The 26,787-nt window shown below is 41.8% G+C and overlaps 2 protein-coding genes across 2 annotated transcripts in view; both read right to left on the bottom strand.

The window, feature by feature from the left end:
• LOC139546639 (titin-like) overlaps positions 1-4,279 on the bottom strand; it is a 185,365-nt gene extending 181,086 nt beyond the window's left edge. The window contains exons 1-3 of the mRNA XM_071355254.1: positions 4,057-4,279; positions 905-1,008; positions 275-478 (exon numbers count right to left, since the gene is read on the bottom strand). Of these exons, the coding sequence (XP_071211355.1) occupies positions 275-478; positions 905-995 (295 nt within the window). The 5' untranslated portion in view covers positions 996-1,008; positions 4,057-4,279. The remainder of the gene's footprint in view (positions 1-274; positions 479-904; positions 1,009-4,056) is intronic.
• Positions 4,280-10,975: 6,696 nt separating this feature from the next.
• LOC139546624 (coiled-coil domain-containing protein 141-like) overlaps positions 10,976-26,787 on the bottom strand; it is a 49,162-nt gene continuing 33,350 nt past the window's right edge. The window contains exons 14-26 of the mRNA XM_071355220.1: positions 26,600-26,725; positions 26,111-26,299; positions 23,430-23,591; positions 23,059-23,208; positions 19,029-19,169; positions 18,686-18,883; positions 18,278-18,461; positions 17,931-18,043; positions 17,707-17,838; positions 17,354-17,535; positions 16,718-17,063; positions 14,256-15,190; positions 10,976-13,551 (exon numbers count right to left, since the gene is read on the bottom strand). Coding sequence (XP_071211321.1) covers positions 13,266-13,551; positions 14,256-15,190; positions 16,718-17,063; positions 17,354-17,535; positions 17,707-17,838; positions 17,931-18,043; positions 18,278-18,461; positions 18,686-18,883; positions 19,029-19,169; positions 23,059-23,208; positions 23,430-23,591; positions 26,111-26,299; positions 26,600-26,725 — 3,144 coding nt within the window. The 3' untranslated portion in view covers positions 10,976-13,265. The remainder of the gene's footprint in view (positions 13,552-14,255; positions 15,191-16,717; positions 17,064-17,353; positions 17,536-17,706; positions 17,839-17,930; positions 18,044-18,277; positions 18,462-18,685; positions 18,884-19,028; positions 19,170-23,058; positions 23,209-23,429; positions 23,592-26,110; positions 26,300-26,599; positions 26,726-26,787) is intronic.

Here is a 26,787-nt window from a genome sequence, read left to right as displayed (position 1 = left end):
TTAATTGAACAAGTCAGTAAAGACAGAAGTAGCTATTAATGAAGGGGCATTCGGCCTAGAGTACTTGTGGTCAGTCACTTCAATGGGAGAGGCTGCTTCTAGAACTTTATTAATGAATACTATGTTATCTTTGGCTGCCCTCTATGTTTGCAGCCATGATGACTCTTTAGTATGATGCAGGACACTATCTAAAACTGCAAGCCAAAGCATTGGCTAGCTAGAACAACCTCAAACAATGCAAACACCACTGTTTTATCAACTCTGGTTCTCTCACCTGTAACAAGAAGTTCAGCGGTGCTAGTGGCTTGTCCAGCACCATTGGTGGCTCTGACAGAAAATCTTCCACTGTGTGCGGCTGTCACAGCAGGGATCATCAGAACAGCGCGGCCATCGCTGAACGAGATCTGTGCGCCGGGCAGAGCGGCAGCGGAAAGAACCTGGCCATCACGGAACCAGCTCACCTCAGGAACTGGAGAACCTTTAGATCAAGTCAACATTCTAGTCAGCACAGCAGAGCTGATGATGGTGATGAATTTGGTGATGATTTTAAACTCATAGCAAGCAGTTACAATTCAGAGCAAAGTTGAGAAAAGGCCAACAATATCACATAGGGCAGGCTTCCCAGACAGATTAAGCCTAGATCCAGAACTAAAAAGCATTTCAAATGGAGATTCTCCATTACAAAAGCTTTTTACTCCAGGACTAAGCTTAATCTGTGTCTGGGAAACCAACCCATAATTGGGTACTTATTACTTGTGTAATCACTTCATAAAATGTTGCTGTGCAAAGGCTTTATATCTGTATGGGGTTTTACATCAATGATTCAACATATTTATATCTATGTTTGGACAGTCAGCTATATCTATGAGGTACAGTTTAAAAGGAACATAAAATATCTCCTTACCACTAACTTGTGCTTCAAACGTTGCAGCACTACCCTCTAGTGCCACAACGCTTTGCAGCGGCTGTGTAAATGTTGGCGCCTGTGTAGACATTGTGGACGGCACCCTAAGAGACACAACAGAGCAGAACATCACCAAACCACTCATACACCACAAATCTTATTTGATCTTTTACAGTAGTTGTATGGTAAAATCCCTAAACGTAGCATACCCACACATTTAAACTCTGAGTTTATTTTTAGCCACCGAGGGCAGGTTTCCCAGACACTGACTATGCCTATTCCTGAACTAAAAAGTGTTGCCAATGGAGATTCTCCATTGAATGGGCCTTTTATTCTAGGACCAGGCTTAATTGCTGTCTGGGAAACTCACACTGCTTGTGTCACATCACCAAACCAATTAAGAAAAATCTACCTTTCTTTTACATCTTTTACAGTAGTTTTATGGCACAATCTCCAAACAAAGCATATTCTACATTTGAACTCTATTTTTATATTTTTAGCCTCTGAGAGTCTTGTCACTTGTGTCACATCACCCAACCAATGAAGAGGATTTTTTTATTTTACATCTGCAGAAAAAATACATACATCAAATTAACCCAGAGCCTATTTTTTGCCAGTGAGAGTCTAATGACTTGTGTCATATCCAGCTGTAACGATCGTTGTTGGAAGGATTGGACCAAGGTGCAGCGTGGAAGGCGTTCATCATGTTTATTAATGTGAACCAGCAACAAAACAATAAAGAGCAACTAAAACGAACGTGCCGCTTTGTAGTGCAAAAAGGCTACAATACAAAAACAAGATCCCACACACAATAGGTGGAAAAGGCTGCCTAAATATGATCCCCAATCAGAGACAACGATAGACAGCTGCCTCTGATTGGGAACCATACTAGGCCAACCTAGAAACGAAAAACTAGAATGCCCACCCTAGTCACACCCTGACCTAACCAAATAGAGAAATAAAAGGATCTCTAAGGTCAGGGCGTGACACCAGCACCTGGCTTACTGTGTCCTGTCACTTGAGCTATCAGAGGCTCCATGGGGTCTGGGTGTTAAGCCAAACACCAGGGCCACAGCTCCCTGTGACAGCTCACAGACAAGACAGTAACAACTGGGGTAGGCCGTCATTGTAAATAAGAATTTGTTCTTAACTGGCTTGCCTAGTTAAATAAAGGTTAAATAAAAAATTAAAAAATAAAATAAGTATTCCTGTAAGTACAGTGTAACAAGTACTGTAATTACTCAATGTTACACTGTAAGTACACTGTACTTAGGGTAAGGTAAATGTTACCAAAGGTAACTAATACATGTGTAATAGATGCTTTATAACTCCAACTGAACAGGACATATCCATTGACGTCCCTTGATGTTTAAGTCTAAAAATGTCAGCCATTAGGCCTACAGTTACACTAGTGCTGCTAAACAAAACATATCCCTTGAATGGGCCGACGTTAAAGTCCTAAAATGTCTACCGTTGCCATTACAGTTACAGATACAACACAATCCATTCATTCATCTTTAAATAATAGCTGGATAAGCTATCAACATGAGGTTTTGTAATCAAGTATTAATAAACCAGTCATACATTTATAAAGGTGATGTGTCTTATCCAACAATTTCCATTGTTCAAAACACTGCAAGGTTAAAGCTTTACATTTGTAGAACTTGTTTAGGCCTATAGATAGAACAGCTTAAACTCAGTAGGCCTGTACTTTCAATCCAGTACAGGCCTAGAATCCAGAATTATACTGACATACATTATTCAACCAAACATATGAGCCATTAAGCACTATTGTATCACATTACCTTAAATCCTTAGATACATACGCACATTGAATATACACTGACTGTAAATTACATTAGGAACACCTTCCTAATATTGAGTTGCAGCTCTTTTGCCCTCAAAACAGCCTCAATTCTAAGGGGCATGGACTCTACAAGGTGTCGAAAGGTCCATGTGGACTTCATGTAGACTCCAATGGCCCATGTAGACTCCAATGCTTCCCACAGTTGTGTCAAGTTGGATGTCCTTTGGGTGGTGGACATTCTTGATACACATGGGCCATTGGACCATTCTTGATACACATGGGAAACTGTTGAGCGTGAAAAACTCAGCAGCATTGCAGTTCTTGAAACACTCAAACCGGTGCGCCTGGCACCTACTATCATACCCCGTTCAAAGGCACTTAAATCTTTTGTCTTGCCCATTGACCCTCTGAATGACACACATACACAATCCATGTCTCAATTGTCTCAAGGCTTAAAAATCCTTCTTTAACTCCTTCATCTACACTGATTGAAGTGGATTTAACAGGTGACATCAATAAGGGCTCATAGCTTTTGTTATAGAAAGAGCAGGTGTTCGTAATGTTTTGTACACTCAGTGTAGATTCCTTAGGCCTTAATGAAACACAAAATCACACCTTACATTGAATGGAACATATATGAAGCTAACAGAAAACAATTATTCTTAAGCATCTGAATATATATCACTCCAGAAAGTACAATTTTGAAAAACTTGACCTCTAGAAATCTCCATAGTCTTTTTAGTAATCTCAATGGCAGGACAAATCATTAAACAATGGCCACAGTATATACTGTTCAGAAAGTATACATTGGCTCAACAATTAACTAAGACATTGCCTTATCAATCAATTATAGCCTTCATCACATCGATAGTTTTCATATTGTATGAAAACTATCCAAAACTGTTAACATCAGATGAGACATGTAACACAAATGTCAGACTCTAAAAATAATCTGTACCAGGCTTGACTGACAGTCACCATGTGGCACATAACTGGAGGTGCAACTGATAGCCCTGCTGCTGATTCCCTTAAAAAGACATTGCTCCGCAGCTGGGACACCACTCTAATGCTATCAGGGGCTATTCTGGGAGCTTCTCTAATCATTGCACCATATATAAATAACCTTGAAAATGATAAGCATTAGTTCTTAATTATTGAAATGTTTAAAATGAAATGTTCTTAATGTGAAATGATTCCCATAATATATTTTGAGACACTTGTCCCCAATTAGGTGGAAATCACCAGTTGTTACCTGTTATTCTTTGGTAATTGTTATATACAGATAATAACACAATATTAATTGACATTGGAACAGGTCAAAGTTTAATTAACTAAAGTTACTTACTTGTATCCACAAGAGTGCCTAGATTTAATGGGGCGAAGCCCAGAAGTTGTATTTCTTCAGAAACAATCTCCTTATCCAGAAATGTCAGAAAATCCAATGTGAGAACAGTTTAGCCTCAAAGAAACCCAAAAAAACAAAACCACACAGTGTAGCTGTGTAGTTTTGCTCTTTTTCCTATGCAATCCCTACACCCGAGGCAAGGCTGGGAATGCTCCAACTGCTCAGAAGTGACAATATGGTTGTGTTACTTTTTATACCCCTGGGCAAATCACCATCATCAGTGCATCTGCTCTCCTCATTGGTCTGCCACCCAGAGGGGATGATGGGAGATTGGAAGCCATTTTATGCAAGCCCAAACCTGTCACTCACTTTACTTTACATTGTCCAGTCACTGTTGTCACTGTTTGCGTTCATCGGACTTACTTTTAACACAAAATTTTGCTTTGAATGACTTTCCTTTTGAATAAGAACAATCTTTCATATCCCCAAATGCTACCACTATGTCAATTTCTGTTCTAAAATGTAAAAGTACTTACTGAAATTAATTTATTGACCAAATGGAAAGTGAGGCTGTGCCTGTCACTCAAGTCCTGGGCTACCCCCAACACATCAGTAGCTTGACTGGAACAAATTATGCCATCAGAGGGACAGGGGAAGTGTTTACATATGGCTGCTAAATACTTGTGGCAGCTATGTTAGTACGTGTAAGTTTTCCTGTCTTCATATACAAAGTCTGCATCATAGTCTGTACCTATAAAATATTTCTCAGTCTGTATCTAATGATTTCTCATTGTCATATATTCTCTGACACAAAAAACACGTTCACTCACAGATTATTCTTCAAAACATAAAGACTGAAATAGACAGCACTCCAATAACACATTCAGATATGTATTGGACAATGCATTAGAACAGTATTAATAAAAAAGTATTTCATGCCAGTCTTTCAAACTCCAATCAATACATTGTCTTTATTTAAGTCCCCAGACTCCCTATTTCCCCTCCTGACCATCTTGAATTTTTATCTTGTTAACTTGTTGAGGATGAATGTAGTGTTTTCCCATCTGGTTTTTCAGTGTGTTGATCATGACGACTGCCAGGGCTTTGAGACACTTTGGCTCGGCCCTGCCAGGGGAACACAGACAACAGAAGTTGAGAAGTCACATTTCTTGAAGCATTAAGATCACACGTAAATTCACATTTGTGGACAGTTATGTACTCAGGTTATAGAAAAAAGTAACTTTTCTTATTTCAAACACGTAGAGGATTTTTTTAAATGTAACGGTTTACCTGCGACTACCACTGCAGAACACCAGACTTCACCTTTCATTGTTAGCAACACACACATACTTCCCATAATCTGGCACAACAACACTCCTCTTTAGCAGAACGTGAGTGTTACTTTGGCTTTAAATCGGACATTGTAGGGTAATAAAGTTATTTTCATCTGTTCAAGGAAAATCCTCTTTGGATTAGCTGTAGGTAGGCTAAATACACCCTCCAAACATGTAGGGAGAGTTTCCCAGACACAGACTAAGCGTAGTCCTGGACTTGTGTGCTTATGTGTTTTACAACTCAAATATTATCAGGTCCAACAGTAATATGAGCAATGACTTTTATGTGTAATGTCGACTTCTGTTTTGAAACGTGCCTGTATGTCCTGACCTTTTTTTGTGTGGAAAATTGTGTTAATTGGTATTCACATAACATTCTTTAAAACTGTCATGTAAAGTTCAATAATGTAATTCATTGTCTGATGTATGTACTGTATGTTGTATGTTTGTGTATAATGTTTTCAAGTTTAATTGTTCACCTGCCCGCCTTCGCCACAAGCTACAACCACACTATCTTTTAACCACATGACACGGGGAGCAGGCTTTCCGAGATGACACACTCCAGGTAGAGATCTCTTCCCACCAGGATACCCTTATGTTCTGGCTTTGATAGGAACTGATGAGTAGATCCACAAGCTGGGAATACCAGCTTGCACTATTTACTGTATGTATGGCATTGTTAGACTGGGGAGAGCAGGTTCCACTATTTACTGTATGTATGGCATTGTTAGGCTGGGGAGACCAGGTTCAACTATTTACTGTATGTATGACATTGTTAGGCTGGGGAGACCAGGTTCCACTATTTACTGTATGTATGGCATTGTTAGGCTGGGGAGACCAGGTTACACTATTTACTGTATGTATGGCATTGTTAGGCTGGGGAGACCAGGCTACACTATTTACTGTATGTATGGCATTGTTAGGCTGGGGAGACCAGGCTACACTATTTACTGTATGTATGGCATTGTTAGGCTGGGAAGACTAGGCTACACTATTTACTGTATGTATGACATTGTCAGGCTGGGGAGACCAGGTTCCACTATTTACTGTATGTATGACATTGTTAGGCTGGGGAGACCAGGTTCCACTATTTACTGTATGTATGACATTGTCAGGCTGGGGAGACCAGCTTGCACTATTTACTGTATGTATGACATTGTCAGGCTGGGGAGACCAGCTTGCACTATTTACTGTATGTATGACATTGTTAGGCCGGGGAGACCAGCTTGCACTATTTACTGTATGTATGACATTGTTAGGCTGGGGAGACCAGCTTGCACTATTTACTGTATGTATGGCATTGTTAGACTGGGGAGAGCAGGTTACACTATTTACTGTATGTATGGCATTGTTAGGCTGGGGAGACCAGGTTACACTATTTACTGTATGTATGACATTGTTAGGCTGGGGAGACCAGGCTACACTATTTACTGTATGTATGGCATTGTTAGGCTGGGAAGACCAGGCTACACTATGTACTGTATGTATGACATTGTTAGGCTGGGGAGACCAGGCTACATTATTTACTATATGTATGACATTGATAGGCTGGGGAGACCAGGTTCCACTATTTACTGTATGTATGGCATTGTTAGGCTGGGGAGACCAGGTTCCACTATTTACTGTATGTATGGCATTGTTAGGCTGGGGAGACCAGGTTCCACTATTTACTGTATGTATGGCATTGTTAGGCTGGGGAGACCAGGTTCCACTATTTACTGTATGTATGGCATTGTTAGGCTGGGGAGACCAGGTTCCACTATTTACTGTATGTATGGCATTGTTAGGCTGGGGAGACCAGGCTACATTATTTACTATATGTATGACATTGTTAGGCTGGGGAGACCAGGTTCCACTATTTACTGTATGTATGACATTGTTAGGCTGGGGAGACCAGGTTCCACTATTTACTGTATGTATGACATTGTCAGGCTGGGGAGACCAGCTTGTACTATTTACTGTATGTATGACATTGTTAGGCTGGGGAGACCAGCTTGCACTATTTACTGTATGTATGACATTGTTAGGCCGGGGAGACCAACTTGCACTATTTACTGTATGTATGGCATTGTTAGACTGAGGAGAGCAGGTTCCACTATTTACTGTATGTATGGCATTGTTAGGCTGGGGAGACCAGGTTCAACTATTTACTGTATGTATGACATTGTTAGGCTGGGGAGACCAGGCTACACTATTTACTGTATGTATGGCATTGTTAGGCTGGGGAGACCAGGCTACATTATTTACTATATGTATGACATTGTTAGGCTGGGGAGACCAGGTTCCACTATTTACTGTATGTATGGCATTGTTAGGCTGGGGAGACCAGGTTCCACTATTTACTGTATGTATGGCATTGTTAGGCTGGGGAGACCAGGTTCCACTATTTACTGTATGTATGGCATTGTTAGGCTGGGGAGACCAGGTTCCACTATTTACTATATGTATGGCATTGTTAGGCTGGGGAGACCAGGTTCCACTATTTACTGTATGTATGGCATTGTTAGGCTGGGGAGACCAGGTTCCAATATTTACTGTATGTATGGCATTGTTAGGCTGGGGAGACCAGGTTCCACTATTTACTGTATGTATGGCATTGTTAGGCTGGGGAGACCAGGCTACATTATTTACTATATGTATGACATTGTTAGGCTGGGGAGACCAGGTTCCACTATTTACTGTATGTATGACATTGTTAGGCTGGGGAGACCAGGTTCCACTATTTACTGTATGTATGACATTGTCAGGCTGGGGAGACCAGCTTGTACTATTTACTGTATGTATGACATTGTTAGGCCGGGGAGACCAGCTTGCACTATTTACTGTATGTATGACATTGTTAGGCCGGGGAGACCAGCTTGCACTATTTACTGTATGTATGGCATTGTTAGACAGGGGAGAGCAGGTTCCACTATTTACTGTATGTATGGCATTGTTAGGCTGGGGAGACCAGGTTCAACTATTTACTGTATGTATGACATTGTTAGGCTGGGGAGACCAGGTTACACTATTTACTGTATGTATGGCATTGTTAGGCTGGGGAGACCAGGCTATACTATTTACTGTATGTATGACATTGTCAGGCTGGGGAGACCAGGCTACATTATTTACTATATGTATGACATTGTTAGGCTGGGGAGACCAGGTTCCACTATTTACTATATGTATGACATTGTTAGGCTGGGGAGACCAGGTTCCACTATTTACTGTATGTATGACATTGTTAGGCTGGGGAGACCAGGTTCCACTATTTACTGTATGTATGGCATTGTTAGGCTGGGGAGACCAGGTTCCACTATTTACTGTATGTATGGCATTGTTAGGCTGGGGAGACCAGGTTCAACTATTTACTGTATGTATGACATTGTTAGGCTGGGGAGACCAGGTTCCACTATTTACTGTATGTATGGCATTGTTAGGCTGGGGAGACCAGGTTCCACTATTTACTGTATGTATGGCATTGTTAGGCTGGGGAGACCAGGTTCCACTATTTACTGTATGTATGGCATTGTTAGGCTGGGGAGACCAGGTTCCACTATTTACTGTATGTATGGCATTGTTAGGCTGGGGAGACCAGGTTCAACTATTTACTGTATGTATGGCATTGTTAGGCTGGGGAGACCAGGTTCCACTATTTACTATATGTATGGCATTGTTAGGCTGGGGAGACCAGGTTCCACTATTTACTGTATGTATGGCATTGTTAGGCTGGGGAGACCAGGTTCCACTATTTACTGTATGTATGGCATTGTTAGGCTGGGGAGACCAGGTTACACTATTTACTGTATGTATGGCATTGTTAGGCTGGGGAGACCAGGCTACATTATTTACTATATGTATGACATTGTTAGGCTGGGGAGACCAGGTTCCACTATTTACTATATGTATGACATTGTTAGGCTGGGGAGACCAGGTTCCACTATTTACTGTATGTATGACATTGTTACGCTGGGGAGACCAGGTTCCACTATTTACTGTATGTATGGCATTGTTAGGCTGGGGAGACCAGGTTCCACTATTTACTGTATGTATGGCATTGTTAGGCTGGGGAGACCAGGTTCCACTATTTACTGTATGTATGGCATTGTTAGGCTGGGGAGACCAGGTTCCACTATTTACTGTATGTATGGCATTGTTAGGCTGGGGAGACCAGGTTCCACTATTTACTGTATGTATGGCATTGTTAGGCTGGGGAGACCAGGTTCAACTATTTACTGTATGTATGGCATTGTTAGGCTGGGGAGACCAGGTTCCACTATTTACTGTATGTATGGCATTGTTAGGCTGGGGAGACCAGGTTCCACTATTTACTGTATGTATGGCATTGTTAGGCTGGGGAGACCAGGTTCCACTATTTACTGTATGTATGCATTGTTTGATTAGGTCAAGTAGGTTCAGCAGGATATATTCTTCAAATTAGATGAGCTTGTGCTTTGTTCAAGGTGAAGGTAAGTCAATCAGTAGACAAAAATGCTTACCAAAATAAAGTCTCAGAATAAATTGTCTAATTACCATCAATGTCTGCTGAGTAGAGAAAGACATAAATTCACCTCACTTGTAACAAACTGCAGGAATTAAATGGGGTGTTTGCATGTCAAATACTAGTGATTTTATCAAGAATAGCCACATTGTCTCCTCTATCTGTTGCAAATAAATGTTCAGGTAGGCCAATCTCAAGCCATTATCTCAGCCCTCTATCACAGGATTGGAGCCAGCCTTATCATCTCCGGAGTGAAGTAGTAGTTAGTGGAGTGGGGAGATGGAGAGAGAGGTGGATGGGAGTGAAGAGGTGTAACCTGAGAATAGGGAACCACAGCTTGACCTGAGAGATTTTGTTACCCCACAACATACAGTACAACAGCAGAACAGACAACCTTAAAGGCACAGTCTGAGATTTCCAGTTATTAGTATATTTTTTTCAACTGCCTTATCTAATAACCCAAAACATTGAATTTATTTTTGTTTTGTAAAACAAATCGTGAACTAATGAAGCAAAGCTACAAATCAAGTAATGTCATGCGTGGTATTCCTTCAACACTACAGATATACTGTATCTTTGAAACCAGGTGCTATTTGTCTGTCAAAATGCCATGGGATCATTTTCATTGGTTATTTAATTGTGTTATAGGTGAGAGTAGTTTCATGTGGTTATATGATTTTAGTGTGGGCTCCCAAGTGGCGCAGCGGTCTAAGGCACTGCATCTCAGTCCAAGAGGCGTCACTACAGTCCCTGGTTTGAATCCAGGCTGTATCACATCCGGCCGTGATTGGGTGTCCCATAGGGCAGCGCACAATTAACTCAGCTTTGTCCATTTTGGCCGGGGTAGGCCGTCATTGTAAATAAGAATTTGTTCTTAACTGACTTTCCTAGTTAAATAAAAAAATATAAAGTGATATCATGTGTTAGGTTGACAGTTTTCCAATAATAATTCAGACTAGTAAAATGCAAGAACTGAACACCTCAGTTCTCTTCCTACAGATCTTTCAATCTGAAATGTTTGATAAATGTGCATTAAACTGTAGCTAGAACCATAAAACAGCTATGACAATGTAGTGGCAGAGAAAGCACAAACAATACATACAACTTTTAGATATCAGAAGCATTACTTTATTTGAAAGACATTGATATTTAAGGGGACTTGGCTAACACAATTTACCATCATATCTCAAAGACTTTGAGACTTTTATAGGAAGGGCATACAGTGCTTTCGGAAAGTATTCAGACCCTTTCCTATTTTCCACATTTGTTACGTTACAGCCTTATTCTGAAATAGATTAAATACATTTTTTCCCTCGTCAATCTACACACAATACCCCATTATGACTAAGCAAAAACAGGTTTTTAGACATTTTTGCACATTTACACAACATTCAAAAACAGAAATACCTTATTTACATAAGTATTCAGACCCTTTGCTATGAGACTCGAATTTGAGCTCTGGTGCATCCTGTTTCCATTGATCATCCTTGAGATGTTTCTCCAACTTGATTGGAGTCCACCTGTGGTAAATTAAATTGATTGGACATAATCTGGAAAGGCTCACACCTGACTGCATAAGGTCCCACAGTTGACAGTGAATGTCAGAGCAAAAACCAAGCTATGAGGTTGAAGGAATTGTCCTTAGAGCTCTGAGACAAGTTTAGTTTGAGGCACAGATTTGGGGAAGGGTACCAAAATATTTCTGCAGCATTGAACACAGTGGCCTCAATCATTCTTAAATTGAAGAAGTTTGGCGCAGCACTGCACCAATCAGGCCTTTATGGTAGAGTAGACAGACAGAAGCCAGTCCTCACTAAAAGGCACATGACAGCTTGGAGTTTGCCAATAGGTACCTAAAGGACTGTCAGACCATGAGAAACAAGATTCTCTGGTCTGATGAAACCAAGATTGAACTCTTTGGCCTGAATGCCAAGCATCACGTCTGGAGGAAACCTGGCACCATCCCTATGTTGAAGAATGGTCGTGGTAGCATTATTCTGTAGGGGTGTTTTTCAGCTGCAAGGACTGGGGCGAAGGTCCACCATCCAACAGGACAACGACCCTAAGCATACAGACAAGACAATGCAAGAGTGGTGTCACGCGGGACTAGGTGGGTGAAGGAATCAGACGCAGAGAGTTCCACTGTGCAAAAGTGCTCTTTACTTCGGCACACAAAATGATAAGCCCAACAATACAGGGCGCGGACAACAACGTGACAACCCAAAAAACACAGGGTGCCAAGTTTAAGAAAATAAATCCACCTCTACCTAAAACGCACACACGTAACATAAAGACAATCCCGCACAAAACAAGGGCGGGTCCACCTACTAAAAATAGGGAAGCTCGTTAAACCAAACAACAGAAACACAGGTGAGACTAATAAGACAAAACAAACAGACAAACGAAAAAGGGATCGGTGGCGGCTAGTAGGACGGTGACGACGACCGCCGAGCACCGCCCGAACAGGCAGGGGAGCCAACTTTGGCGGAAGTCGTGACAAGTGGCTTCAGGACAAGTGCCTGAATGTCCTTAAGTGGCCCAGCCAGAGCCCGGACTTGAACCCGATCAAACATCTCTGGAGAGACCTGAAAATAGCTGTGCAGCAACGCTCCCCATCCAACCTGACAGAGCTTGAGAGGATCTGCAGAGAAGAATTGGAGAAACTCTCCAAATACAGATGTGCCAAGCTTGTAGCATCATACCCAAGAAGACTCCAGTCTCTGATCGCTGCCAAAGGTTCTTCAACAAAGTACTGAGTAAAGGGTCTGAATACTTATGTAAATGTGATATTTCAGTTTTTTTTTAATTTGGGGGTGCAAAAATGTCTAAAAACCTGTTTTTGCTTTGTCATTATGGGGTATTGTGTGTACATTGATGATGAAAAAAACGAAATGAGAAATAAAGTCAAGGGGTCTTAAATAGTTTCCGAATGCACTGTAATACAGTATTGAAACTGAAGAAATTGCTAAATTACTGTTTTTAGCATTTATTATTAAATATACCTTATTCTCTCATTAATTGTAGGACATTTGGTCATAGAGGCACAGAATCAAATGCGCTAACTTAGATAAAAAGCAGATAAAATATAAGTATAATATTATGGATATTTTGACTGAAGTGGAGATATAATTTGGTTTTATGCACAAATTAAACAATTGTCTAAACTACAAATAAATTAAGCTCACATTCATACACACAGTTGGTGTTTGGGTGTAGTATGTAAGTGGTTATTGTGATCACGTTCAGAAGTGACACCTCAGGCAGCCTTACAGATTTCACAGTTAAAATTAGGGTTATCCAGTGTACTACTGTGCAACATCAACACTACTTTCCATTACAGTGAGAGTGGAAAAGGGTCTGGCAGTGAAAAGCTTGATATAATATTTAGTATTACTTCATAACAGCAATAAGTACAGGAGGTACAGGAGAAAACACAGAGTACCAAAACAAGTGTGCCAGTCCAGCTTGAGAAGAGCGTAGTCGGCTTCGGGACAGCTGTTGTTACGTGCTTTCACCTGAAGAGCGGCGCTAGAGGACAGGGTGCCGCTTGAGTTGACGGCCCGGCACGCATAGAGGCCTGCGTCGGTCTCAATGACCTTCTGTACGAACAATGCATGTTTGCTTTTTTTTTGTGACAGTTCTATGTGCTCATCATTGGTCAGTTTCTCTCCATTCTTGAACCTGAAGCAAGAAGTGAATTATAACACAAAACACAATCACAACTCAAGAAAGACACAAATCACATTCCTATTTATCAGAGGGTGAGCTGAAACACAATCAATCCAAGCAATTATATTATTCAATGTTCTACTAAAGTGACTAATGATCGAACTTGTGTTATATAAAAGTTATGTTATTAAAAAGTAAAAAAAAAAAAACGTAAGATTAGTAAAAAAAACTCACAGATTATTTGAGTTAAATGAAATGGAATAAATGTTATCCACCAAAAATGACTTGAGTTTCAGATGTAACTATTCATGCAGTATATAAATCGATCTTATCATTTCTCAATGTGTCCTCTCCGCTCCACCTGAACGATCCTTTTGGAATTGATTTATAGAATACTCCGAACACATTGGTGTACAGTTTGCTTGTAGAATAAGCAGTGGCCGTTTATGCTAAAAACTTGTCATGCTAATGAAGAATAAAAAATAATAAAAATATTTGATTAAAATTATGAAATTCTACTGTTTATCACTTGCACCAAATACTCTGTCTGTCTCCAAAATGGCACCCTATTACATATATAGTCCACTACTTTTGAACAGGGCACTTTATAGTAATGCACTTTATAGTGAATAGGATACCATTTCAAACGCAGCCACTACGCTACTATTAGATAAATATTGGTCTAATACTACAACTAATGCCTATGAGCTACCCACCATGTTAAAGTAGGCTCTGGAAATCCAGTGACCTCCACTTCCAGGGTCACAGGCGACCCCTCCATAACTGTGGGACTAGACAGTAGTTTGGAGAAGTGAGGAGGGCCATTGCCTGCTAGGGTGCTCCCCACGGACCGGCTGGTACCAGGCAGTCTGATCTCTTCTCTGATGGCTGTTGGATTGCACAGGTCTGGGTCTTGGCCCTGGTCTGTGGGTGTGACTGCTGTGGTGGTTAATGGGGAGGGTGTAGCATGCGTGTTAAGAGAACGAGTGGTGGCAGCAGCAGGGAACGCAGAGGGCGCGGCAGCTCCTCGGACCATCACGCTGCTTGGGTCATGCACACACTCCTGCGTCTCTGTGACAGAGCTCTCATGCACGGAATACATGGTCTGGTGGCACTCGTTTAGGCCTAGGGGGCCGACTGGTGGGAGATTAGGGAGGTTGGGCTTTGGGAGGTTGGGGATTCCCTTGCTTTTCAGAATACTGGAGAGTGTGTTTGAGACCAGGATCGGTGCTGGGACAGTCAGGGTGCTGTGGACGAAAGAAGAGGACTCCTCTCTGAACTTGGTGTTGAGGCCGACTGTAGGAGAGTTGCAGCTTTCAGTCTGCTCTCTGATCCTCTGTTGGCTCTGGCTGTTGTTGTTTTCATTATTACGTGTGGAGCGTGACTGGTGGCTGTACTGGTTGATGTGAATGGTGTGGGACTGGGAGCTGAGACAGAAACTATCCAGGTCCAGGTCATTCTCTGATAGGACGATGTTGGACTCCGGGGTCTCGGAGAGCGGGGGCAGAGAGATGTCGTCGGGGGAAGTGCACTCATATTCGTCATTGGACAGGGACTCTTCTGTCATGAGGTTATGCCGCTGAAGGTTCCCCTCTGTCAGACCACCTGCGGGCAGCAGCAGAGGTGATGCATCTTGGGAGAAAGGCTCGCCCTGCAAGGATTGGAAAAAATAAACAAATACACAATAATAGCATGTATTGTCTTCACTATATATTTTACCTCTGGGTGATGTCATTCGGAAACATAATGTTAGCTTTCACTGATATGCGGACGATACACAGCTGTACATTTCGATGAAACATGGTGAAGCCCCAAAATTGCCCTCCCTGAAAGCCTGTGTTTCAAACATAAGGAAGTGGATGGCGGCAAATGCTTTACTTTCAAACTCGGGCAAAACAGAGATGCTAGTTCCCAAGAAACAAAGAGATATTCTGTTGGATCTGACAATTAAGCTTGATGGTTGTACAGTCGTCTCAAATAAAACTGTAAAGGACCTTGGCGTGACTCTGGACCCTGATCTCTCTTTTGACAAACCTATCAAGACAGCTTTTTTCCATCTACATAACATTGCAAAAATCAGAAACCTTCTGTCCAAAAATGATGCATAAAAATGTATCCATGCTTTTATCACTTCTAGATTAGACTACTGCAATGCTCTACATTCCGGCTACCCGGATAAAGCGACGAACCACCTTTGCTGTCTCTGCCTGGCCAGTTCCCCTCTCTCCACTGGGATTCTCTGCCTCTAACCCTATTACGGGGGCTGAGTTACTGTCTTACTGGTGCTCTTCCATGCCATCCCTAGGAGGGGTGCGTCACTTGAGTGGGTTGAGTCACTGACATGATCTTCCTGTCCGGGTTGGCGCCCCGGGGCAGTCTCTTATATCTGGAGTATTTATCCTGCCTTATCCAATGTCCTGTGTGAATTTAAGTATGCTCCCTCTAATTCTCTCTAATTCTCTCTCTTTCTCTCTCTTTCTCTTCTCTCAGAGGACCTGAGCCCTAGGACCATGCCTCAGGACTACCTGGCCTGATGACTCCTTGCTGTCCCCAGTCCACCTGGTCGTGCTGCTGCTCCAGTTTCAACTGTTCTGCCTGTGTCTATGGAACTCTGACCTGTTCACAAACCTGATGTGCTACCTTGTCCCGGACCTGCTGTTTTCAACTCTCTCTCTCGCTACAGCACCTGCTGTCTTTAACTCTGAATGATCGGCTATGAAAAGCCAACTGACATTTACTCCTGAGGTGCTGACCTGTTACACCCTCTACAACTACTGTGATTATTATTATTTGACCCTGCTGGTCATCTATGAACGTTTGAACATCTTGGCCATGTTCTGTTATAATCTCCATCCGGCACAGCCAGAAGAGGACTGGCCACCCATCAGAGCCTGGTTCCTCTCTAGGTTACTTCCTTGGTTCCTTCCTTTCTAGGGAGATTATCCTAGCCACATGCTTCTACATCTGCATTGCTTGCTGTTTGGGGTTTTAGGCTGGGTTTCTGTATAGCACTTTGTGACATCTGCTGATGTAAAAAGGGCTTTTTAATACATTTGATTGATTGAAATTTGATGTATAGTCACATGCACATCCCTTATTCATGGGATTTTGGGCCAGAAAAAAAGTATGATAATAAGTTATGATAATTGGAAAGCCAATAGTCTTACTGAGGACTTACTGTAAGAAGACCAATCTGATCAGTATTAGAAGTATGAAACCCAGGGAAGTTCCTCTGAGCAGGGCCCTGCCTCTCCTTCTTCTGGAACTCTCTCTGTATATCAGAGAAGCTGGGAGCCGAAGCGAAGACTGGGGGAGGAGGAACAGTAGGAGAGGTGACCAGAGACTTGATCCCTGCCTGTTGGAGCACATGGACTTTCCTGTCCCTCTCCAGCGGTGAACAGGACAGGTTGAAGGTGTGTGTGCAGCAGAAAGAGGTGCTCAGCTGCTCTTTACTCTCCTGCGTTGACCTGCTGGTGATAGTCTCCACTCTGCTCATCTCTGAGTACGCCTTCTGTGTGTGATACCTATAATAATAATTATAATAATACATGGGTTTTATATAGCCCTTTTCATCAAATCAAAGTCTCTTTACAATAGTAAAAAAATATATATAATAAAATATCAACAAAACAGAAAAAGGGGAGTAAGGGGAGAGGAATGTGTGTGTGATCGCAAAGTTACTCGACAAGCACTTTTAGGCTTTTTTCTGCTCATACTCTTGTTTTTTTACTGTTACAAACTGTCTTTCTATTTGTGCAAATAAACTAAACTAAACTACGTGTGGATAGTGGCGGAGATGCACAGTTGAATGTACCTGCTCTCTGATAACACTTTGTTGTGATGTTCTGGGTGGTGTTTGTCTGGAAGGTCCTGGCTCCTTGTTTTGCGGATATGAGGTTTCTTGCTTCTTGTATTTTCTAATGTTTTGATGGGTACCTCTTTCCCGTTCCCTCCCATGGTTAGTTCAGGAGTGTGTCCACTTTCTTTCAGCTCAGACTGAATAAATGCAGGGAACCCACATTTCATTTAACATACTATGAGTAAACAATTGTGATACTGAAACTATTGTTTGTTTGTTTTTTACAGTTTACAGATGGTGTCAGAAGTGGGATTCAAACCCACAGAAGCTGACAAAGTAGTGTCCTGTTTCCATCTCAATAAACTTACCACATCAAGAGACTCCTGGGGGTACATCTCAGCTTTCTCTGTTTCTTGGTTTGATTTTTGTTCTTGTTTGTTTTCCTCTTGTATGACATTATGCATTTTTTTTATTTCAGGCTCCTCCTTCAAAGCCTCATTCTGAAATCAGAGGAAAATCACATATTTTTAGGTCCTTTTCTATTAAAATTACTGAAGAAAATTACTAGGCCCCCCCAACAAATTCATTGTACCTGTAGTTTAGCCTCCAAATCCATTAATCCATTACAAAGTTCCTTTATTGATTCCACTATCTCATTGTGTTTGGTGAGAGTTTTCTCCATATACTTCTTTCCCTCCTCAGCACCTGTACATTAAAGACAGTTCATACAGTCCTCAATGCCAGTGTCATGGGCGTAACTTCCACAAGGACAGGGGGACATATCCCCCCCTACATTTTGAAACAACATTTTTGTTCAGCTATATGTACAGTAAGCTACGTAAGCATCCATTTCGTTACCCCCCAAAAAGATGACCCAGACCCGAAAAATTATTTCTAAAATCAAGATGGTGGTTTGTTGTGTGTGATCTGGCCCCTTACCATGCAGACGGACAGCCAGTTCTGTGATTTGGCTGATCCTCTCCTCTTGCTGGGGCACAGTGGGCCAAACAAACTTCTCAAACTGCTTGTATAGAATAGACACTGCTTCCCTGGTCTTACACTGGGAAGAGTACTTCCCTACTCTCACAATTGTAGCACTTGCTTCATCACACCAGAACTGATACTGAAATTCAAAAGCAGAAGAATTGTGAGACATTTGCGCCAGAGATAAGGGGAGAAAATGCGTGTTGATCCACTTAATTCAGAAAAATCATAACAATCATAACACAAAATATACTATATCCAATTCCCTAAAATTTGTGAGGATTTTTGACAAGATGTTAATTTCCATAATTGACAAGTATAGGGTCAATGATGTATCTTCTTAAGTGTTGTCCAACCATGCACCTCCTCCATAGCTTGCTGCAGTTTCACGCTCATGTCCAGGTTTCCTCTGTACTCCTCCACAGTCTTGTCAAAGTCCCCCAGCTGTCTCTGTAACTCATTGACAGCATCCTCTATCTCTCTGGGGCTACTGCCTTTCAGATGCTTCTCTGTGCTGGATGTCACTTTCACTGTGAAAGCCTGCATTCTCTTCTTCAATACCTGGTTGAAGAGAGAAAGAAATTAATAAAGAATGAACATAGAAAGAGGCAAAATAAATATGCATGCAAACCATTGAACAGCAGGGAAAGAGGGAAATGTGTTTGTTTTTTTACTGGATTCTCATAGCAAACAGGATGTGTCTCACCTGTAACTTTTCATTATACATCTCTATCTGCTGGATTTGGTTTTTAACTGCTTTCAGGTTCCTTGACTTGTCGTTTCTCTTCATATAATTGAACTTCAAGTTGTTGAATTTCTTCTTAAGATCCTTGAATGACTCTCTCAGCTGAAATGTAAAAAATATATATATTAATAACAAAGGCTTTCAATCAGAATACAAAACATTTCAATCAGTTAAGACCTAAAATCCTATACCATCATCCCGTGTTTCTTATCTGTGTTGGCAGCTAAATCAATTGTAATTCACTCCCCTTGATACAGTTACAGAACATTGAACATGTACCATCTAACAGCACCACCAGAGAGATGGTTTGAGAGGAGGGGGGCTGGGTATCCTATCCCAGGAAAACAGAACAGTGCATCAGAGCAGGGTTGGAATCAGATTCAGTCACTGGGGGGATTATTTTGGTGATCTCAATGACTAAGTCTGGGGACGTGATTTATACTGCAGGGCCATTTCTGTCCTGGTCGACAGGCTTCTGCAATGGTAGAATGGGCAGCTCATGTGTCAGACCAGGACAGCTGCAGCCTCACCAACCTCCCCCTGCCCTCCACAACCCATTTTGGGAGCCTCATATAACTCTAACTATCTTACTGGCTTTTTCCCGACCTGGAATGGGTTTGGGTACATGGTGAGTTTTACCGCCCAGAGAGAGAGAGGGGGTAGGGGAGGAAGGGAGAGACAGAGAGAGAAAGAGATAGAGAGAAAGAGAGAGAGAGAGAGGGTTTGAGGAGTCAAATCACAGCAAATCACAAAAGGCCAAAAACACAGCATGAGTTTCAAGGAAACCTTAAGGAAAGGCTGTTTGTTGTCCAACAGGACTGTACTATCTCACCTTTATTTAACCTTTATTTAACTAGGCAAGTCAGTTAAGAACAAATTCTTATTTCCAATGACGGCCTACCCTGGCCAAACCCTAACCTGACAACGCTGGGCCAATCACGGCCGGTTGTGATACAGCCTGGAATCAAACCAGGCTCTGTAGTGATGCCTCTAGCTCTGAGATGCAGTCCCTTAGACCGCTGCGCCACTCGGGAGCCCCAAGTAGCTGGAGTTGGGCTTGCCAAAGCAGTTACTGTATAGCTACTGAGCCAGCTGCTGCTGAGAACTACATGACTGACTTCTGACTCAGTGATAACTTAAAAGAACCAGAGTAAATAACCTTTAGGGAACTATAAAAATAGATACAGAAGAAGAATTGTATTGGTTTGCTAAAGACATTAAGACCACACAATTGTGTTATTTTGAGATTACTACAATTATCCGAGTTCAAAACATTTAAAAAAAAACTGTCTCATTTATGTTGGGTTTTCTTCTCATTCAAAATAGTCAGTCATTCAAATCAAATCACATTTTATTAGTCACATGCACCGAATACAACAGCTGTAGACCTTACAGGGAAATGCTTACTTACAAGCCCCTAACCAACAATGCAGTTAAAAAAAAATACGGATAAGAATAAGAAATAAAAGTAACAAGTAATTAAAGAGCATCAGTAAAATAACAATAGCGAGACTATATACAGGGGGGTACCGGTACAGAGCCAATGTGCGGGGGCACCGGTTAGTTGAGGAAATATGCACATGTAGGTAGAGATATTAAAGTGATTATGCATAGATGATAACAACAGAGAGTAGCAGCGGTGATTACTTTCAAAGTATTGTTTAAAGTATTTTAAAATAGAAGAGATTGCTGTAGTTCAGAGAAGCAGAATGGTCTTGATGGCAGTAGGCTTGGGCTAGCTACTGTAGAATAAGGATCTGAGAGCACGGTCTGATTTAAATGGTCTCATCCCAGCTGATGAGCAGCAGCAACTGCCCCTGCTGCTAAAATGCCATCATGTTTACTCATACATACTTATGAAAGGGTGTTGGCTAGATAACCATGGCTGCCGTTCACTGACACCAACAGCCACATGGTCTGTCTTTTTTCATGGTGACACTATGACACAGCAAAGAGAGAAAAAAGTCCTTCTCTCAATTTCTAATCACAAATATTACTACTTAATACTTAACGCATAATGGCTTAATGTTTACTTAAGTCATTATTAATATTAAATGCTTAGCTAGTCGTTACTATTAAGATTTTATTGATTATATAATCTACTTAAAATGTAATTCAATTGAAAGTCATATTTTTTCGGAATGTATCTTCTCGTTGTTTATTCATGCAGATATCCATTATTGTATATTGGTCTGTAAAATTACATAAAACAGGATTGGGGATAATTACATTTCAATTCATTAAGTAAACTGAAAATTCCAATGCTATTTAATAAGGACAATTGAAATTGGAATTTCAGTTTACTGTACTTCCTGAATTGACAAAATTGAAATGGAATTGACACCACCCCTGAAATAAGAGTGCACACGTGCATCACTGTTTGGTGAATGTCTAGATATGTCTACTGTAGGTATGCTCAGCCAACTGTATGGTGTCCCTTGCTAAAAAGAAGTATGTCAACCTGTATCAGCTAATTGGCAGTGTATGAAATACTGTCACATGCAATCCAAGTAATGGTCCAAGCCAGGTGATACTGTATATTCAAGACATATTTAGGGGAGCTCTCATCTCTCAGAAGGCAACAGTGCCCTGCTGGCCAGATATAATCACAACTTAATGGAACCTAATCATAAAGGGACAAATCTACACTTTATAATTTACATCAGGGGTGTATTCATTATTCGGATTCTGTTGCAAAACCTTTTGTCTGTTGCAAAACGTTTTACTCCGTTTACTCCAAATAGAAAGCGTTTTGCAACGAAAACAAGTTTTGTTCTGTTTGCTTGGTTTGCTTACATTTGGTAGCAAGAGTAAACGATTCCTGTTTCAAATGGAAACATTTTGCAACGGAATCCGGCTAATAAATGCATCCCAGTTAACATTATATATTTTTAACCTTTATTACTAGGCAAGTCAGTTAAGAACAAATTCTTACTGACAATGACGGCCTACACCGGCCAAACCCAGACAAAGTTGGGCCAACTGCGCACCTCCCAATCACAGCTGGATGTGATACAGCCTGGATTTGAACCAGCAACTATAGTGACACCTCTTGTACTGAGATGCAGTGCCTTAGACAGCTGCGCCACTCAGGAGCTGACATCAGGTAGGATTCCCCACAAAGACCTCACTTCTCAAGTATTGGTATCTCAAGTATGTGTATTAAGAGCAGAGATATTTATGGTATGTACAACCCAGCAGTGCAAGATAGAAACCCTACAGAAAACACAAATAGAAACAACAGTTTCATTTCCGAACCATCTTAAATACAGTTATATATTGATAAAAGCACGTTTTATGAAAGTTTCAAATTACCATAGAGGCCAAACAAATCATGTCTCGGGCATAAAGGGTGTGTTTGAGTAAAAATTGAGTAGCATGAATAGATTTGGAACAGAACACTAATAAATCTAGATTTGTGTGTGAACTTTAGACTAGTACCAACCATACCTCTAGGCCTGCATATGGCACTCAGATAATAATTCTTACGTCCAGGTAATCTCTAATTAGTAAGGGAGACCTCCTGGTCCCTTTACTGACTGAGGGCCCTGGTATTGAGGACTCTTTTATTTGGGTTACCCTTCCACAGCTGATACGAGAGGAATCTGCCCTCCTGACTGGAGTGACATGAGACAAATGGCAGAGAGGGAGGGAGGGAGGGAGGGGGAAAATGTAACTTTGAATAGAGGCCCTCTAGAGACAAAGATCACAGACCCAGAGCTAAATTTAGACCCGGGACAGCTGTGCTATGCTATGCTGCTAGGTCAGACAATAAAAAGCCCCAGCAACTACAAAAGCCTAAAGCCCCAACACAAATAAATAGTTGGGCTCTTGATCTGGGGCCTGGGTTATATAAATTGGGATGAATAACCAAGACTAACAGTCTTATTGAGATAAAGCCAAAGGGTTGTTTCACCGTCCGACCACAATGATCTCCTCCTTGAAGCAGTGTGTGTGTGTGTGTACGCGTGTGCTTGAGAGAGGGTTTCACCTCAGTGATCTCCTCCTTGAAGACACAGTAGCGCAGGTTGCTGGTGAGGCTCTCTTCACACCTGTTGGACTCAGCGCTCCAGTTCACACAACCTCTCTCCAGTCTCTCCAGACGCTCCTGCAGACGCTGCACTGTAAACCCTGAGGCATGCTGGCACGGAAGGAGAGAGAAGTTCTGTATCATTAGATAATGACCATGTAATGTAACTAGATCTTCAAAAGCATACTAATATTTGTAAAGTTTAAAGACAATAAGTAAAGTAATACAGCACTTGGAGCAAGGGGAGTGCAAACACAATGAAAAAGAACTCTCAGGGTCAAGACGACCAAACAAACAGTGGTGAATGATGAGGTGTTGCCTTCCAGTCTCACCGACTGCTGGACAGTGTTGCTGATGTCTCCTCCCAGAGAGATAGCCAGCTTGTACAGGTGTCTGATGTGGCTCTGTCTGTCCTGGTGTTGGATCAGCTGGATCTTAGCCTGGCTCGTCTCGCTGAACCCTGTCACAGGCTCCGACGTTAACAGCTTATCCAGCTGGGGACACAACAATTAACCAATTAGGATGCTGTTTACTGAACGGTTATCCAATTAGGTGGCTGTTTATTTGTTGCTATGATCAGTATCTATGTGAATGTTTGATGATGTTTGCATATCACCAGGTGGTCAAGATTCGATTTCGAATAACCAAGTATTGCAGCCTTATATTCAATTAGTGTTCTATTAGTGTGTTCTGGGGTATCTTGTCTAGGAAACCCCCTGAGCTCATAGAATGCTGATTTATTCTCTTGGATTATATCTAGACTCATCTTGTGTAATGATGCCGTTATTCATTAAATAGGTGTTTATTTAACTTCATTTCTCCTATCAAATAGATTTTTCACGTGCCGAATACAACAGGTGTAGACTTAACCGTGAAATGAAGGCTTGCTTATTAGCCCTTCCCAAAAATAGTAACACAAGAGGAATAAAATACACAAGAATGGAGCTATATTCAGGGAGATACAGTATGTGCAGAGGTACAAGGTATTTGAGGTAGATATGTGCATGAAAGGTAAAGTGACTAGGCATCACGGTAGATAACAATATGAGTAAAATAAAGAACAGAGTAGCAGCAGCATATGAGTGTGTTGTGTCTGTATGCGTGTGTGTGTATTTGTGTTTGTGTTGTCATGTGTGTGCAATGTGCTAATGTAGTGTATGTGAATGCGTATGGGTTTTGTGTGAGAGTGTCAGTGTAATGTGTGTGTGAGTATGTATATAGTGTGTATACAGTATATAGTCTTGTGAGTGTGCATAAAGTCAGTGCAAGACAGTTAGTCAGTGCAGATAGTCTGGATAAACATTAATTAACTACTTATGGCTTGGGGGTAGAAGCTGTCTCGGAGCGTGTTGGTCTGAGAGCTGATGCCCCGGTACTGTTTGCTGGAAGGTAGCTGAGTGAATAGTTTTAGGTGGCTGGAGTCTTTGGCAATTTTTTGGGCATTCCTCTGACACCACCTGATATAGAGGTCCTGGATCGGCCCCAGTGATGTACTGGGCTGTCCGCACCACCCCCTGTAGCACTTTACTGTCGAGCATGGTGCATTTGCCATACCAAGTGGTGATACAGCCAGTCAAGATGCTCTCGATGGTGCAGCTATAAAACTTTTTGAGGTTCCGAAGGCCCATGCCAAATCTTTTCAGCCTTCTGAGGGGGAAGAGGCGCTGTTGTGCCGACCTGCTCCACTACAGCCCTGTCGATGTGATGGGGGCGTACTCACCCCTCTTTCTCCTGTAGTCCACGATCAGCTCTTTGGTCTTACAGATGTTGGGGGAGAAGTTGTTGTCATGGCACCACAGTGCCAAGTCTCTGACCTCCTCCCTGTAGGCTGTGACATTGCCATCGGTGATCAGGCCTACCACCGTTGTGTCGTTAGCAAACCTGATAATGGTCTTGGAGTCGTGGGTGGACACAGTTGTGGGTGAACAAGGAGTACAAGAGGGGACTAAGCACACACCCTTGAGCATCCCCCATGTCGAGGGTCAGCATGGCGGAGGTGTTGTTTCCTACCCTCACCACCTGGGGCCGTTCTGTCAGGAAGTGCAGGATCCAGTTACAGAGGGAGATGTTCACTCCCAGGGTCCCCAGCTTGGTAATGAGAATGGAAGGGACTATGGTGTTAAATGCTGAGGAGTGGTCTATGAACAGCCCTCTCACATAGTTATTTCCCCTCTTGTCCAGGTGGGAGAGGCCATCTGTGGATCTTTTGGGTGGTGTGCAGATTGGAGTGGGTCCAGGGTGTCTGGGATGATAGTGTTGATGTGTGTCATGAACAGCCTTTGAATAATTACAGATGTGAATGCCACATGGCGATAGTCATTTAGGGAGGAACAGGGACGATACTGGTCAAATTGAAACATGTTGGGATTACAGACTGGGACAAGAAGAGATTGAACATTTCCGTGAAGACACGTGAAAGCTGGTCTGCATATGCTTTGAGAACACGCCTTCACGTTCATATGAGTCAATGTATCAACCATAAAGCTATCGTTAGTATTTGACTGACAGGCGTAGTGTAGTGTGGATGGAGCATGCAAAGTATCAATCTCTTATGGTACATTTTAGGCTGAAAAGGTCTGCGAGGTACTGTATCTCCAGCGCATCTCTAAATTAATATCCTGTGTTCTTCGGTTTATACAGCAAAGCTAGATAGGTAACTAACTCTCTGATAGTTACAGTATTTATGTGACATTTAAAGCTGAAAAGGCCTATGAAGGGCAGAGAGCTTTGATCTACACTGATCCCATGTGTTCTCTCAAACACACAGCAAAGATAGTTTCCCTGCCAGACCCAGACACAATGGCTCTGAAGAGACTACAGCAAAGATAACATCCTCCCTGATATTTACAGTATGTAGACTATGGGAGCGTCCCAAATTTCACCCTAATCCCTATATTGTGCACTACTTTATATAGTGCACTCTATGGGCCCTGGTTAAAAGTAGTGCACTATTCGGTAGGGAATAGGGTGCCATTTGGGACGCATCCCGCACCCTTAGACTATGTGTTGTTACCTCTTCATAAAGCTGGTGGAACTTCACAGCCATCTTGAGGACAGACTCGTACTCTTTGATGTTATCTTTCACTCTCTGATGAAGGTGAAGCATCTCTGTGACCTTCTCACTCTTCTCTTTGATAGGAATTCCTTTCAATGCCAACAGTTCTGATGTCTTCACCATGTATTCTACCTCCGCATTCAGTTGCTAGAGGGGACATACATTACATAGAGGAAAATTATGCATATTCACTTATAGGATATCACATAATGGGCCAGATCAAAGGGAGAAGGGAGATGACACAAATGTAAAAAGATTCAGGCATGGTGTCAAGCTACTTAGAGCCTGTATACTGACTGTGTGTTCTGACTTACACTTAAACAGACTATATAATTCTATTGGTACTCATAAAACCATGGTGTTCTGTAAAAAATATATACAATATATACATAATAATGTTGTGATTTATTCTACCTATATGACAGGTCAATGGGCTATAGTTCTTACCAGGAACTGGGGCTTATCTAGGCTAAAGTTCTCCAGTAGCTTTGACACAGTCTGAAGGTCACTTCCCAGATCTACTTTAGAAGTCGGGACAAGAACCTCCTCCACACTCTTCAGGTCATGAACAGTCTGTAAAAAACACATTTTAAAAAACGGAATAATAAAAAAAACGGAATTTAAAAAAAACATAT

Source organism: Salvelinus alpinus, chromosome 20 (assembly GCF_045679555.1).
Source record: "Salvelinus alpinus chromosome 20, SLU_Salpinus.1, whole genome shotgun sequence".
Taxonomy (NCBI): Eukaryota; Metazoa; Chordata; class Actinopteri; order Salmoniformes; family Salmonidae; genus Salvelinus; species Salvelinus alpinus.
The sequence above is the reverse complement of the archived record's forward strand: the minus strand, read 5'-3'. Positions and strand labels throughout refer to the sequence as shown.